The sequence below is a fragment of the Perissodus microlepis genome, chromosome 7, assembly GCF_051167445.1.
Source record: "Perissodus microlepis isolate ML-2025 ecotype Zambia chromosome 7, ASM5116744v1, whole genome shotgun sequence".
Classification (NCBI taxonomy): Eukaryota; Metazoa; Chordata; class Actinopteri; order Cichliformes; family Cichlidae; genus Perissodus; species Perissodus microlepis.
The window spans coordinates 21,905,672-21,918,282 of NC_140467.1; the positions used below are offsets into that span (position 1 = coordinate 21,905,672).

General features: G+C 40.1%; 3 protein-coding genes across 4 annotated transcripts; 1 reads left to right on the forward strand and 2 right to left on the reverse strand.

Moving 5' to 3' along the window:
• The first annotated feature begins 284 nt into the window (after positions 1-284).
• akip1 (A kinase (PRKA) interacting protein 1) lies at positions 285-2,087 on the forward strand. The gene is made up of 5 exons (XM_084934167.1): positions 285-635; positions 759-943; positions 1,084-1,158; positions 1,246-1,377; positions 1,747-2,087. The coding sequence occupies exons 1-5, from the start codon at positions 575-577 to the stop codon at positions 1,894-1,896; spliced, it is 603 nt and encodes a 200-aa protein (XP_084790293.1). The 5' UTR covers positions 285-574; the 3' UTR covers positions 1,897-2,087.
• Positions 2,088-2,155: 68 nt separating this feature from the next.
• c7h11orf16 (chromosome 7 C11orf16 homolog) lies at positions 2,156-6,060 on the reverse strand. Its single transcript, XM_084934168.1, has 7 exons — positions 5,853-6,060; positions 5,103-5,465; positions 4,884-5,008; positions 4,667-4,814; positions 3,859-4,090; positions 3,153-3,635; positions 2,156-2,364 (listed from the first exon to the last, which is right to left on the reverse strand). The coding sequence occupies exons 1-7, from the start codon at positions 6,057-6,059 to the stop codon at positions 2,171-2,173; spliced, it is 1,752 nt and encodes a 583-aa protein (XP_084790294.1). The 5' UTR covers position 6,060; the 3' UTR covers positions 2,156-2,170.
• Positions 6,061-7,934: 1,874 nt separating this feature from the next.
• On the reverse strand, positions 7,935-11,034 carry LOC146383052 (nuclear receptor-interacting protein 3-like). 2 transcript variants are annotated; one of them, XM_084934171.1, is made up of 7 exons: positions 10,729-11,034; positions 10,001-10,162; positions 9,794-9,876; positions 9,526-9,665; positions 9,372-9,424; positions 9,083-9,171; positions 7,935-8,625 (listed from the first exon to the last, which is right to left on the reverse strand). In XM_084934171.1, exons 1-7 carry the CDS (start codon positions 10,942-10,944, stop codon positions 8,595-8,597), a joined length of 774 nt encoding a protein of 257 aa, XP_084790297.1. In that variant the 5' UTR covers positions 10,945-11,034; the 3' UTR covers positions 7,935-8,594. The 2 variants fall into 2 exon arrangements, with proteins under 2 accessions (XP_084790297.1, XP_084790295.1); XM_084934169.1 differs by having other exon boundaries at positions 10,001-10,165; positions 10,729-11,033.
• Positions 11,035-12,611: the final 1,577 nt, after the last annotated feature.

The following is a 12,611-nucleotide window of genomic DNA, read 5'->3' on the forward strand; positions in this document are numbered from 1 at the left end:
ACTGAAACGAGGGAAACGTCAAAGCCAGAGCATAAGTGTACGGAGCACAGTTTTCTCTAACTTTGCATTCAGTAACCTGCGTACATGTTAAACGTGCAGAGCAGGTAGACGAAGTCTCCTGACACGAGGTTTGTTGACGGTTCCTGGAATAAGCAGAATGTGCTCTACATGTGACAACGTCATGCTCTAGAATGTGAGGCGTGCACTTCGAAGTGTTTCACGTCTCAGTGTTCCTGAGCTTCCATCGAGGGAAACGGATCTGTGTTTAACAGTTGAAAGTAAGTAGCTTCAGAAAGAAGTGACAGCCCAGCTGATTTAATTTGCACGCATGCGCTGTTTCTAGGATATCCGTCCCATATGTTCCTGTTTCCCACACTGCATTTAAGGTGATTATAGTTGGTTCAAACCTTGTCGGAGGAAAAAAAAAACATTGATCTTTGTTAACTGGCCAAAATTTGTTAACACAGTCTTATTTTTGTACTGATGTAGCTCTGTTAACTTGTTTTCTGACATATTGTGTTTCTTACGAAGCAGCTGAAAAAGGGTTTTCTCAATATCAGATTAGAAAAATCAGATGCCTATTAGATATGCTGGATCCACAGAGCAGTTTGACATCTTAGTTTTAAAAAATCCCAGTAAGTGATAAATTCTTTTGTTGTATTATATTGGTATATTTACAATTAAATTCTTGTCTTTTCAATATTTGTGTCCTGTAAAGCGATCTTAAAGCGTTCTTTGTGCCCGTTCCTTGGGTGAAGGGCACCTGAGTTTTTCCCTCCACCTGCCCATGGACAGCCAAGCCTGGCTGGAGTCCTCCCTGCAGCGCTCTGCCAGTCTGGGCTTGGAGGTGCTGCAGCGAGCCTCCAGGCGGAGTGTGGACTGGGCGAGCACTGCATCCCAAAACCCCACTATGGCAGATGAAGACACAGATATAGCTGACGAGGTGCTTTTATCTTTCGCCTTTAATATTTATAATAATATAACCTTATAATGTAATCTAAATATAAATACTTTTAATTCTTTGTTCAAAGTTTGTTTTTGTTTTTTTATCAGCTTGTCTCTTTTCATCTCTTGCTTTTCCAGAGAAATCCCACAGAGCTTGATGATGCCTTTGCAAAAATCGCTGAGTTCATGGCACAAACCACTAGTCATTGCAAAGTTAGTGACTATGTCCCAAAGCACCTCTATGTGGACTTACAGCTACAGACCTGGGAGAATAAAATATGGATTTTGTCTTTGTTGCAGAGATTTTACAAGTCTGGTTGTTGCACGCAGCCCAGTGACATTGAAAAGAATCACATGTCCAGGTTTCACACACAGCCAGCATCTGCAAAGACATCAGCTGCGCTACCAACCAGGAAATGCGACAAATGCCAAGTAATTCTGCGTTGTTAAGAGTGTTTTTGATTATCTGGAATAGGAAAAGCTCAGAGGCTGACGAACCCAGAGCATTTAAGGCTTTATATTTAAGCAAATTACAGTAGGTAATTTGTTGGCCAAAAAAGTGGCTTGATCATGAGGAAAAGGGAAACAAAAAATTGAGTTGGAGGCTTCAGAAAGTTAGCATGGCATAGACAGTACCAGCAGAATTCAGGAAACTCCTTTGAAGTTGTATAGATGAAGTTTGCATTTCAGTTTGGGAGCCTGAGTTTTACTATTTACATGTTGTCAAAAAGTTTGACTTTAATTAATCTAAAATGTAAAAAATAATCATTGCATTAAAATCTTTTTATTTGTTGCTTTCAGAACCGCGCGTCTGGATCCAGTGAGGATTTTTATATCGAGCTTTCACCTGGAACATATGCCATCACTGCCAGTGTGGCAGCGTCACAGCAGCAGACTCAGCTGGTCAGTGTTAAAGCTGGGGAGAGTGTCAACCTCACCTTTGACCTCTGACCCCTCAGCTGACCAAACCTGTCACCCTTCAATAACAACTGACCATTGCACATGCTCTTTGTTTCTTGCTTCTTGTATATAGATTTTTGCATTAAGAGTTTACATTTTATTTTACTGTAATGCACTTAAACACATTCTTACCTGCACTAAGACTACATCAGTGTATTGAAATAAAATATTTTTGTAATCAGTTTTTTGTTTGGCTCTTCAACATGCACTGTACACTGTACACGAGTTTACACTGAGATAATATGTCAATATATTGGCATTGTTCTCAGAGAGACTGCAGTCCCACTGGTGGTCGAGGTTTGAAGCTGGTTGTGGACAAAATGTCTCTAATGTTTGCTCTTCTTCCTCTGGTGCCAGGAAGTGACTGAAACAGGGAGCTGTGATTTGGTGAGGTACTAATTTGTGGTTCAGGGATGCTGAAACTCACAGGTTGGGTTGTCCTCCTGGGACCAGCACTCCCTGCACAAAAAATAAATTCCATCTGAGCTCATGCATATTGCACACATATCAGAACGCATACTGTATACTGCTATCATCAAAAACAGCATGTTGCATCTTTATTGACATTTTGTGAGACAAGTTTGCACTTATTTGTGACCATTAAACATGAGGGTAAAGGGACTGGGAATGCATTTATATTTACAATACATCAAAAATAACATGCATGTGTTCATGTGCGCTCACACTGTGTAGCAAGCAGCATCTGCTATAAAGGTAACAGAGAATAACATTTAGTCAAAATATGAAAAACATCATCGAAAGGGTTTCAGGACCACTCTACACAGCACTTACTGGGGTCCCCAGTAAAACACCCAAAAAAGGCAAAGAGGATTGGATGTTTTTAAGATTGGATAAGAACAGACTAGCAGATGGAAATACACTGATTTTTTTTCAAGTTATTTATGAGTTTACTAACAAAAATTCAACCAGGTAACATAAGGTCAGGTACAGTGTCTTTTAAAATGTTTAATTTCATACACTTAAGTAGATGATGTCAAAATAAGGGATTTTAAACATGATGTGATTAAGTCTTCAATTTCAATATTTCCTGTCTTCTAACAGTAACACTCCAGTGTTCTCAGTAAATCTGTCATTAACCTCAAACACTGTAGGACCCATTTGTTTATGTGATATCTCCAGTGGAATCTTCCTGTGATCTATTTTTTCACAAGGTTTCCTTTTTTTTTGCCCAGTTTTCTTTTGAACTTCTTCAGAACTTATTAACTCAGTGTGTGTCTGATTTTCACCTGGCTGCCTGTGCTGTGGTTCTGGTCCAGTTCTTCTCCAGTATCTCCAGGGAGGACGCTGTTGTTTACTTCTTATCTTCACTGAAGGAGAAGTTGATGCTCTGGTCTCATCATGGGAAAGAGATGAGGAGGAGGAGGAAGATGGCAACTCGGGGTCACTCGTCCTCACATCTGCATCTCTGCGGTCCACCTGCTTGACTTGCTCTGTTTTATCAAGTTCATCTGATTTTCCAAAGCTAGCTCCAAGACTGGGTGGAACTAAACAGGACGAACAGTAGCAAGAGGCACATGCTGAATGGCAGCAGTCGGTGCAGTACAGCTGGGGGGCACAAAGCCAGCTGCAGCACTGATTGTGAGTGACTGCTTGGAGCTCCCGTACTATTCTGGCATGGCGAGAAGCAGAAATGGGCAAAAGCAGACTTTCAGGAAGCACATACACACAACTATTCCACATCAGCACCTGGAGGCTTCTAACACCGTTACCTACAGGAAGGAAGAATGAGCCCTTTGAGTGGATTACAGATGGTGATCATGAACAGACATTGGTGATTTATCATGTGAATATTTATCTTAGGAAACAAGTCTCCCGTTTGAAAACCTTCTCATTAGAATTATTGACTATAAAGAAAAATATCCTTGATTGTATCCACACCACTGAATGTCATATGATGATGTTATAATATAAAATATACGACTTCTGCCGTACCTCCATAACCATCTCTATGTTCTGTGGCTGCCACCACTTGACCTGGACCATATCTTCTCAGATCTTGTTCCCATGGTGACAGGACAGCGTCGCCAGGAGCCAACCTGCATGTGCAACCTCTGCTGTCATTGACCATGTCAAGTGAACAAACGAGCTGGCGCTGGGAGGAGGCAATCTCAAACGTTGCACTTTCTGCATGGTCAAAGTCAACCATCCAAATTCCACTGCAGCCCTAAAATTGGAAGTCAGTCTTCAAATATTTACTCGTCCCTTTTTTAAAATTTGATTTTTAGTCCGTTAGCGTCTGACTTTTGGATAAGAGCAGTGACTTTGAGACTAAAACTTTTTTTTTAAACTTTGGCTCATCAGGTTATATTTTTATGATCAGTTTTTGTTGGATTGTACTGAAGCTGCGTCACAATAGATTAAATGCTCTATATTTATTCTGCTTTTCCTCTGAAGACCAGGAGCTTTTCCGCCACTTTTTAAATCTACCCCAGCACTGACCCTGTCACAGCTGGGACAGATGGGAAAATTGGGAAAACACTGGGCACAATTTTCGGGCAAAGTGCTTATTAAAGCAGTCAGTCAATGAGAGCCCTGCTCAGTGCAGCTGATGTGCCCCTGTGCACTCATCCAGATGGTAATACATTAAAAGTGGTGTGGCTGAATACCCTTAAACTTAAAGTCAGCAAATACTGTAAATGTATAGTTTCATTTTTAAAACGGTTGTGCTTTTGCAGGAGTAAATAACTGAATTAGCCCGTATTAGCTGCAGTAGAAACAATATTCAACAGTCATGTGTCACCTGTATTTGCTTTATGATAGTGCCCATGTAATAAAGGCCATCCCGCACTCTCCTGGCCAGGACTCTGCATCCTGGGAAGAATTCTGGGCTGCTTAGGGTTGACAGGATACAGGAGGTAACCGGAAGATTGGGATTACTCCGACTGCTCCTATAGTGTTAAATTGTTGTTAAAACAATGCTCAAAATTTAAAAAGATAGAAAAATTGTGCAACTAGACCTGAGCAGGGGTGAAGATATGTGGTGCAGCTGTGGTATTGTGACAGAGGTGGGGGGACAGCACCACTTGGCTGGATTGAAGCTTGGCAGTGATGGTTGGCTCTCAGCAACGTACAGAGGAATCACCTGACAGCAGTAATAGAACCACACATACTCAGACTCACAGTCACTGTGGGGCCTATTTTTTTAGAACTACCGAGCAATTCTCAGTCGCCTATACCTTCTCCAGCGTGCCATTCAAATCGAATGGAATCAGATAACAGCTCCCCCTTGTGGTCTGTGTGAAAGACTGCAGATAGTCCCTAGTGTTTCTGTCCAGTTTATTTCCTATATCTTGCAGGTAGAAAACGTTCACAGGCCTCCCAACTGCCAGTGCAGGAAGAGCTCTCAGCACGGCCTCTGGTTGATCAGGAAAGCCTGTGAAAAGAAGGTGAACGGCATGACAGGCAGGGTCGGTGAGAGCAATACTCAGAGCAGACAAGAGATCTCTGCCTGAGCTGCAGCTGATGGAGTGAATCCAGGACAGAGCTGTGTACACTGTGTCAGGAGCACAGGAGCACATGTGGCGGGACCAGCAGGTCACCTTCAAGGGAAAGAAAGACTCAGTAAATCTGAGGTTCTGCTCAAGCTTAAAAAAAATGTCCTCAAAGTACTAAAAGCTCAGGGTGAGATAAAAAAAAATGAAGAAAAGGAAAAAATAAGAGTGATTAGTTATTTAAAAATCAAATCATATAAAGCTGAGGTAGTATACTATATGAGTTTACTCAATTTTGCACTTGACTGACTTCATGCACAGCTGGGATCAAAAGCCCTGTGTGTGAATTCACTGGATCAAAAATCCAAAAGAAATTCAAACTTGTGCACCTGATTCTTGTTTTAAGTTAATAGTATGCTGTACAACCATTCTACCCTGGAAATGAGCATATACAAAGAAATTACTAAAAGCCCCAAATTACCAGATCCCCCTCACCTTGCTTGAAAAGCTCATGATGTTAAAGAGAGAGTCCCTGTGAGACACTTTATTCAGCAACGTCTGGATCAGCAGGTGTTTCACTGACCCCAGAACAGCTCTCATGTTCTCAGAGCTTTCCAGGACAAACGTGATGTTGCATCCCTGCTTTCCCAGGAGCAGTGGTATCAGTGCAGCCTCACATGTCACCATCTGTCCAGATGTCATAGTAACACTGTGGTAATGGGAAGGAATCACACAGTTTTCTTTTATTTTTTGCCTTTTTTGTAAACTGTAATAGTGAAAAGACAGTGAGAGAGGGCGAGGAATCACCTGAAAATCTTTGAACTATATTTAGGCCAAATGTAACATATTATCAAAAAGCACAAAACACATAGCAATGAAAATATCTACATATCTTGTGAACATTTTTTAATCTTTATTTCGATTTTTTTTTGTTTTAGAACACACTTTACCAAATTTTAAACTGAGCGCCTGCATCAATTTTTATGAAAAATAATCAACTTGCGCACTTTTCTAAATGTATAGATAAATTAGACAGATTTATAGATAAATTACAGTTTTTGTTTTTAATGTTATGTTTTTAATAATTATTCCAATTAGCCATAATGCAAAGAGGCCAACGTTAGAACTGTCTGTATTACTGGATCATATTGGAATAACTGATATACTAATGTGTACGTCTCTTTAATGTTGCAATAGGTGAAGATGGGACTCATTTAATTACTTTCATGTGTGACTATATATACTGAACATATACTGTATATATATATTGTATATACTAACTTTATATTTTGCTGGGTAGTAGTTTTTTACATTTTAATATATATGTTGGGTCTGTATTTCCACAAGCCCCGCTAATTCTAGAGACTTATTCATCATGAAGAAAACAAGACAGTCGATTGATCGATTATTTGCGCAAGGGAGGCCTCGTCTGTGTCCACCACGAAAATGACCCCCAGATCTGACCTCCTCCTGCTACCTTTTATTGGGAGACAGTTCACACAAAACACGTCAGAACAAAGCCACGCCCACATGGTCCTAAGACAAGGCACTTGTATGTATATGTGTGAACTTCTGTAAGAATATGTGTGTGTGTGTGTGTGTGTGTGTGTGTGTGTGTGTGTGTGTGTGTGTGTGTGTGTGTGTGTGTGTGTGTGTGTCAGACCTCCTGCTGACCAAAGGGTCGTAAACCCAGGAAGCTTACATCAAAAGAAACAGATCTTTCAGATAGGATGTATCTACAATAAAACCTCCCCCAGCACAGAGTGGTTGGAGAGGTGGTCAGGATCAAAGGAATGGCTTTGATCCTACTGCTTGAACTAAGACTGTACAAATTTAAGAAACACAATGGCAACATTCAACAATTAGACTTAACAATATATATTTTTAATATTATATATATCTTTTCTTATTTTATTGTACTTTGTAATATCACCCCAAATCTACAAATTCACCATACCATCAGATAAATGTAGTGGAATAAAAGCATGTAGTCTAATCAAATGTAAAGTTAGAGGACTTAAGTAAATCTACTTCCATCAAGTTGACTCAAATACGGAGAGAAACTTGAAACATTTCTTTCTATGTCCGCAAAAATAGCAAACACAGTTATTAACCTCCTTCAGTAAAGAAAGCAGCTACAAACATGAGTCACTACAATTGAAATATAACACATTTAAAACACAGATTACATTACCTACATTTTTTGTGTCGATCACAGTCAGCTGCAGACAACAACTTCAACCCATTGTTTATGTCGGTTTCCATGGTGTTCAAGCCCGAGCTGGCCCTCTTCATAACCACTGGTGGGCCTGTTTACCTGCCAGTCGGCAGGCCGGGTCACACTACAGTTGCTATGGTACAGCTACACAAAAACAGCAGCTGTGAAAAATGACACTAATCTCTGCAGATGTGTCAGGAGTTTTCTTCTCCTAACTCTATTTGATTTTCCCTCTAATTAACAACTCTAATTAGGTCACCTTCAGCTGGTCCCACATTCATAAATGGCTCTCAGATAAAATGGCACTGATAAGATTTTCATGGTGCTACAGCTCATGTGAAAAAATGAGCAAAGGCACAAAAATGTCACTGTTTATTTGTTTATTCAGTGGTACACTTTTGCCTCCGTTGGGTGATAAAACCTATCACAAGTGTCACTACAATCCTGTAAACATTAAAAGGCAGTGACCTCAATGCAAATACATGATTCAACTAGAAAATACATTTACAACATTATCAAATATAGTAGAGAAACGTCTAATCTGTATTCAATAGATTGTGCTGAGCTCCTAATCTACACAAACTAACAGTTGTTCTCCACGGCTGCAGAATACCATGTCTGGCATAATACTAATTTGCTGGATATTACAAAGAGCTAAAAATCACAGTTATATAACAATTTTAGAGATTACAGCTTCTGTTAACTACCTGCACAGCACGTACTACTGTAGCGACTGCTAATACAAGACTCACACACTCTGGGCTAAAAGAACGCTACATGTTAACCTGCAGGTGCGAGCAGCTGCAGAGTGAGAACGGCTGCCTTAAAGGCTGCCAACATTAAGATCAGTGAAGTCATTGTGGAGCATCAGGATTTCTAAACGCAGCAAGCAAACCGGCAAACAGAAACTGAAAGTGTGTGAAGGTAGAAATCTGAAGTTCTCCAATGAGGCATCTGGTTGTAGGAGTAAATGTTCCTATTGCTTTTGGTCAGTGTGGGTTTATTTGTGGGTAGGAAGATTAGTAACCCAGGTCTCTGAAGTCTGTGGAGCTGCAGAGACGAAAGTGGGGGGAGAAGAGGCAGATTTGGTTAGACTTACACAAAGATGATCTGGCTTTGCCAACTTAATTAATAATTAAAGCTAAGCAAGGGTTAACATTAATGAAAGTCACCATTATTATGTTTTCCATATACTGCTACAATAATGAAAATGCAAAACTACTCCAGAAAACAAAATGTGGTGCTTGAAATAAGCAGTGAACGGATATTTTTTTTCACTGCGTGAATGCGTGAAAAACTCCCAGCAATGCACAACTTTCTATAAGTAGTGGATTACACCCTAATTTAAAAATGAGAGTTTTGTGAAGGTTTTGAATGTTTGATTGCACCTCATGATACTAATTTGTAGGTATGATAAACTGCATGATACCTTATTTTGAAAGGTATAAATATAATTTGCACAAGAAAAAAATGTTTTTAAAGCTAAAAGATGAGAAAAACATCTTACCCTTCACTGAATTGCTTTTTGGCAAAATGAATCTGCTCCCTCACAGTTGTCCCAATCACCATGATCTGCTTTTCTGTATCGATCACACACTGCAAAAACAGAAATGTCAAAACATTACAGAACCGCGTTGGTTATAGTAGAGCCATTTTAGTTAGTGTAGTTAATCATCTAGCTTTTATCTTGTATCTGTTTACATCACTGTGTTGTTTCCCCTCCAGGATGGATGGTGGTGATGGATGGTGGTGATGGATGGTGGTGATGGATGGTGGTGGCAAAGCAGAAGATTTACCTTGAGTGTCTTTAAAGTCTTGCTGCCCAAGGACATGAGGTGCTTGTTACTTTCTGAAAATAGATGTAATAGATGAACAGTAATATGATGACACCGCTTCATATAAAAGTGTTCTTATAATTTTCATTCAGGCAACGATTGTTGTGTTCCTTACCCACTATGGCAAATGAGCAAGTTATCCTGATTTGTCCGACGGTCAGGCCGAGCTCCTTGATGTGACCATCGATGCAGAGCCTGCGCTGAAATGGGAAGCCATCGGTCTCCATTTTGATCTCTTCGACCAGTTCTTTTAAACTGAAAGGGAAACAAAATGAGTCAACAGTTCTCACCTCACATGCTGCAGGTGTTTGCAGTACATACTTAGGAGACACTGAAAAATGAACTGGTGTCAGGAAAATGAAAAATTAGTGAAGACATCTCACCCAAATCTCTCTGCAGTCACAGAGGACATCAGATTCAACTTGCAACCTGTATCAATCAGCAAATCCACTTCCTGTCCTAAACACTGTATACACAGGGGAGGTGCATGTCAGATAGGAGAAAAAAGAAAGAAAAAAATCCTTTATACAAACAATTCACGGATATTTTGTGCTTGAAAAGAATTTTTAAGTAGCCCAACTTCCACCCACCTTGCAGGGCACGAGGATGAAGTCATCCTCCTCATCCTCCTGTGAATTTACATGGCTGTGGCTCAGACGAACTTCTCCATTGTTTGGTGTAACTCCACACATGTTTATCCTGCCTCTGCACAGCTTCGCCTCCAGTAGGCGCTTCTGGAGAATATTGTGTGGCTGCTACAACAGAGATTACAAACAATACAAGCACGCCTACTGAATATATATCCTCAGTATTGTCGAAGCCTAAGATCAGATCTACAGTCTGAGCTAAAAATGCTATAATATAAAGACCATCTTTAAGCTCATGTATACAGTTTAGAAAGTACTGTATCGCCTGACTTTGACATATTTTTGTGTTATGGATTCTTCACAGAATCCAGAGTCATCCATGTTTGGCTCATTGGTGATTCTAAATTGGCCCTTGGTGTGAATGTGGAAGCAAATTAAATAGCTGTCTGTCTCTTTAGCCCTGTGATGGACTGGCAGTCTCTCCAGAGTATACCTTGCCTCTCACCGGGTGGCAGCTGAGATGTGCTCCAGCCACCCTGCTAGAAGTGGTTAGGAAAATGGATAGACTGATAACAATATAGATTAAGGTTTCACACACACTCACACACACACACACACACACAGAGAGAGAGAAAGAGAGAGGCAATGGTTCTCCTCCCCATCACCTATATAATGTCTATATAATAATGTCTATAACTATAATAATGGAAGGCCTTAGATATGAGGCTCACCCCCTGCTTAGAAGTCCCGAGTTTCTTTAGTCCATCCAAAGGAAGCAGATCAGCGGAGTCCTTATGGAGGAACTGGATCGCCTGTTTCAGCCTCCTCTGTTGCCTCAGAGTCGCTGCATCCAGGACCCCCTTTTCTCCGCGGTTCTCTGTCCGCATCCCTGTAAACATGATGGCGGGCGTGTGCGTGTGTTGCCCCGGCTCTCTGACTGCCTGCATACAACCGAGCCTAATGAGGAATCCCCGATGCGTCAAGTCCACTTGAGAAGAGGAGACTCCCCCGTTACATGACAGGTAGTTAAGACAGCCCAAGTTGTAAAAATGAATCCTGCTGTGAACTTTCAAAATAAAACCCATTTTCCAAACGCTGCATAGCCCATCGCGCAATGAACACGGATGGATGTTTTTAATGCTGCATTACAGATTCATGAACTGCTCAACTCTGAGACCCCTGAAAAGTGGATTTACTTCGTTCTTCCACTAACACAACCCTGAATTTATGTTTTTATTGTACAACCTTTAAAAACACTCAAAATAATTTTTCTTTCTGTGTACAAAATGCTGAATTAAGAATATTTCAGTTAAAAGTAAGATTTTTTTGCTTGCCATGTCAGAAAAAGATTGAGAACTGCTACAATGCGAATCTGGTAAGCTATGTTCATTTGCTTCAGATAACTCAGACTACAGTCTATTAAAGTGCCTACAGCTCACTGTTTACAAAGACCAGCTGTACTGCATATGTCCGCGCCACAAGTTTATTTATTTATTTATTGTGTTTCATATAAATGTTCAAGGAACATAAATGATTAGAAAACGGAAAAGACGATGGGCCAATAATTCACTGGAACAAAACAGATGCAAACATCAAAAAGTAAAAGAAACACTGTGGTGCACTGAATGTTTAATAATGACTGATAGCGCTTGCACATAATCCACAATATGTTATATTCATGTATGCATTTCTTGGGTGTTTGCCAGCGCTTTAGTGGGATGACAAAATTTAGAACTTTCTGAATTCTCACCGGTTTTATTTTGACAGCAGCTTCCGGTCTCATTCAGTATGTTTGCGTGACTTTGCTTTTACTTGAGGCAGGTAGAACGAAAACAGGGAAACATACGTCACTTTGCTGCAGCGTGACTCCAATAACACGCTCTCACGTGGAAAAACCACTTGCACAAAATGTGAAGCTCTATGAGCAGCAGGCCTGTAAGAGTTAACTCACGTTTTGCACAACAAAGGCTTTTTGGTGAGGGTTACAACAGGAAATAAAACTTTTTATCAAATCCCTTTTTTTCTAAATTCTATTTTTAATAACATTTTATTGTTTGTTAGAAAATATGAATCACTAAAAAGAAAGCAGGAGCACTGGGCTACAGCAAATAATTCAAAAATATTCTCTCTATTCAAATGGGGAAAAAATTTATATATATGACAGCACTGTCCAAATGTTCTTTCAGTGAGCAGCTCACCCTTGCTTTCACCAAAAAGGAGGGATATCCACAAAGCCATCTCCTCTCTCATTTTGCCATCACTGTCATTTGCATCCGAGCAGGAGACAGTGGTTTATGCTCCCTAACAGGACAGACTGGTATTCCTGACATTTAATTCATTTCAATTCAATAGACGATGAAGCGTTCCCTTCGTGTTTGTTCTGTTTCGTGTCTCTGAGGTTATAAGTGTTGGTTTCAGATAAGAAGGCTCAAAACTGTCCCAAGCTGGTTGTGTTTGAAACCTAAATATTGACATCAGTTGGAGCTACTACATTTACATCATGCAGGTAGTTGTTTACTTAATTAAAAGCAATAATACAAGACTAACAAAATCATTTCTCATTACAAATCCATATTTTTGCTCTGAGGTCAAAGTTTATAATGTGAAAGAATTT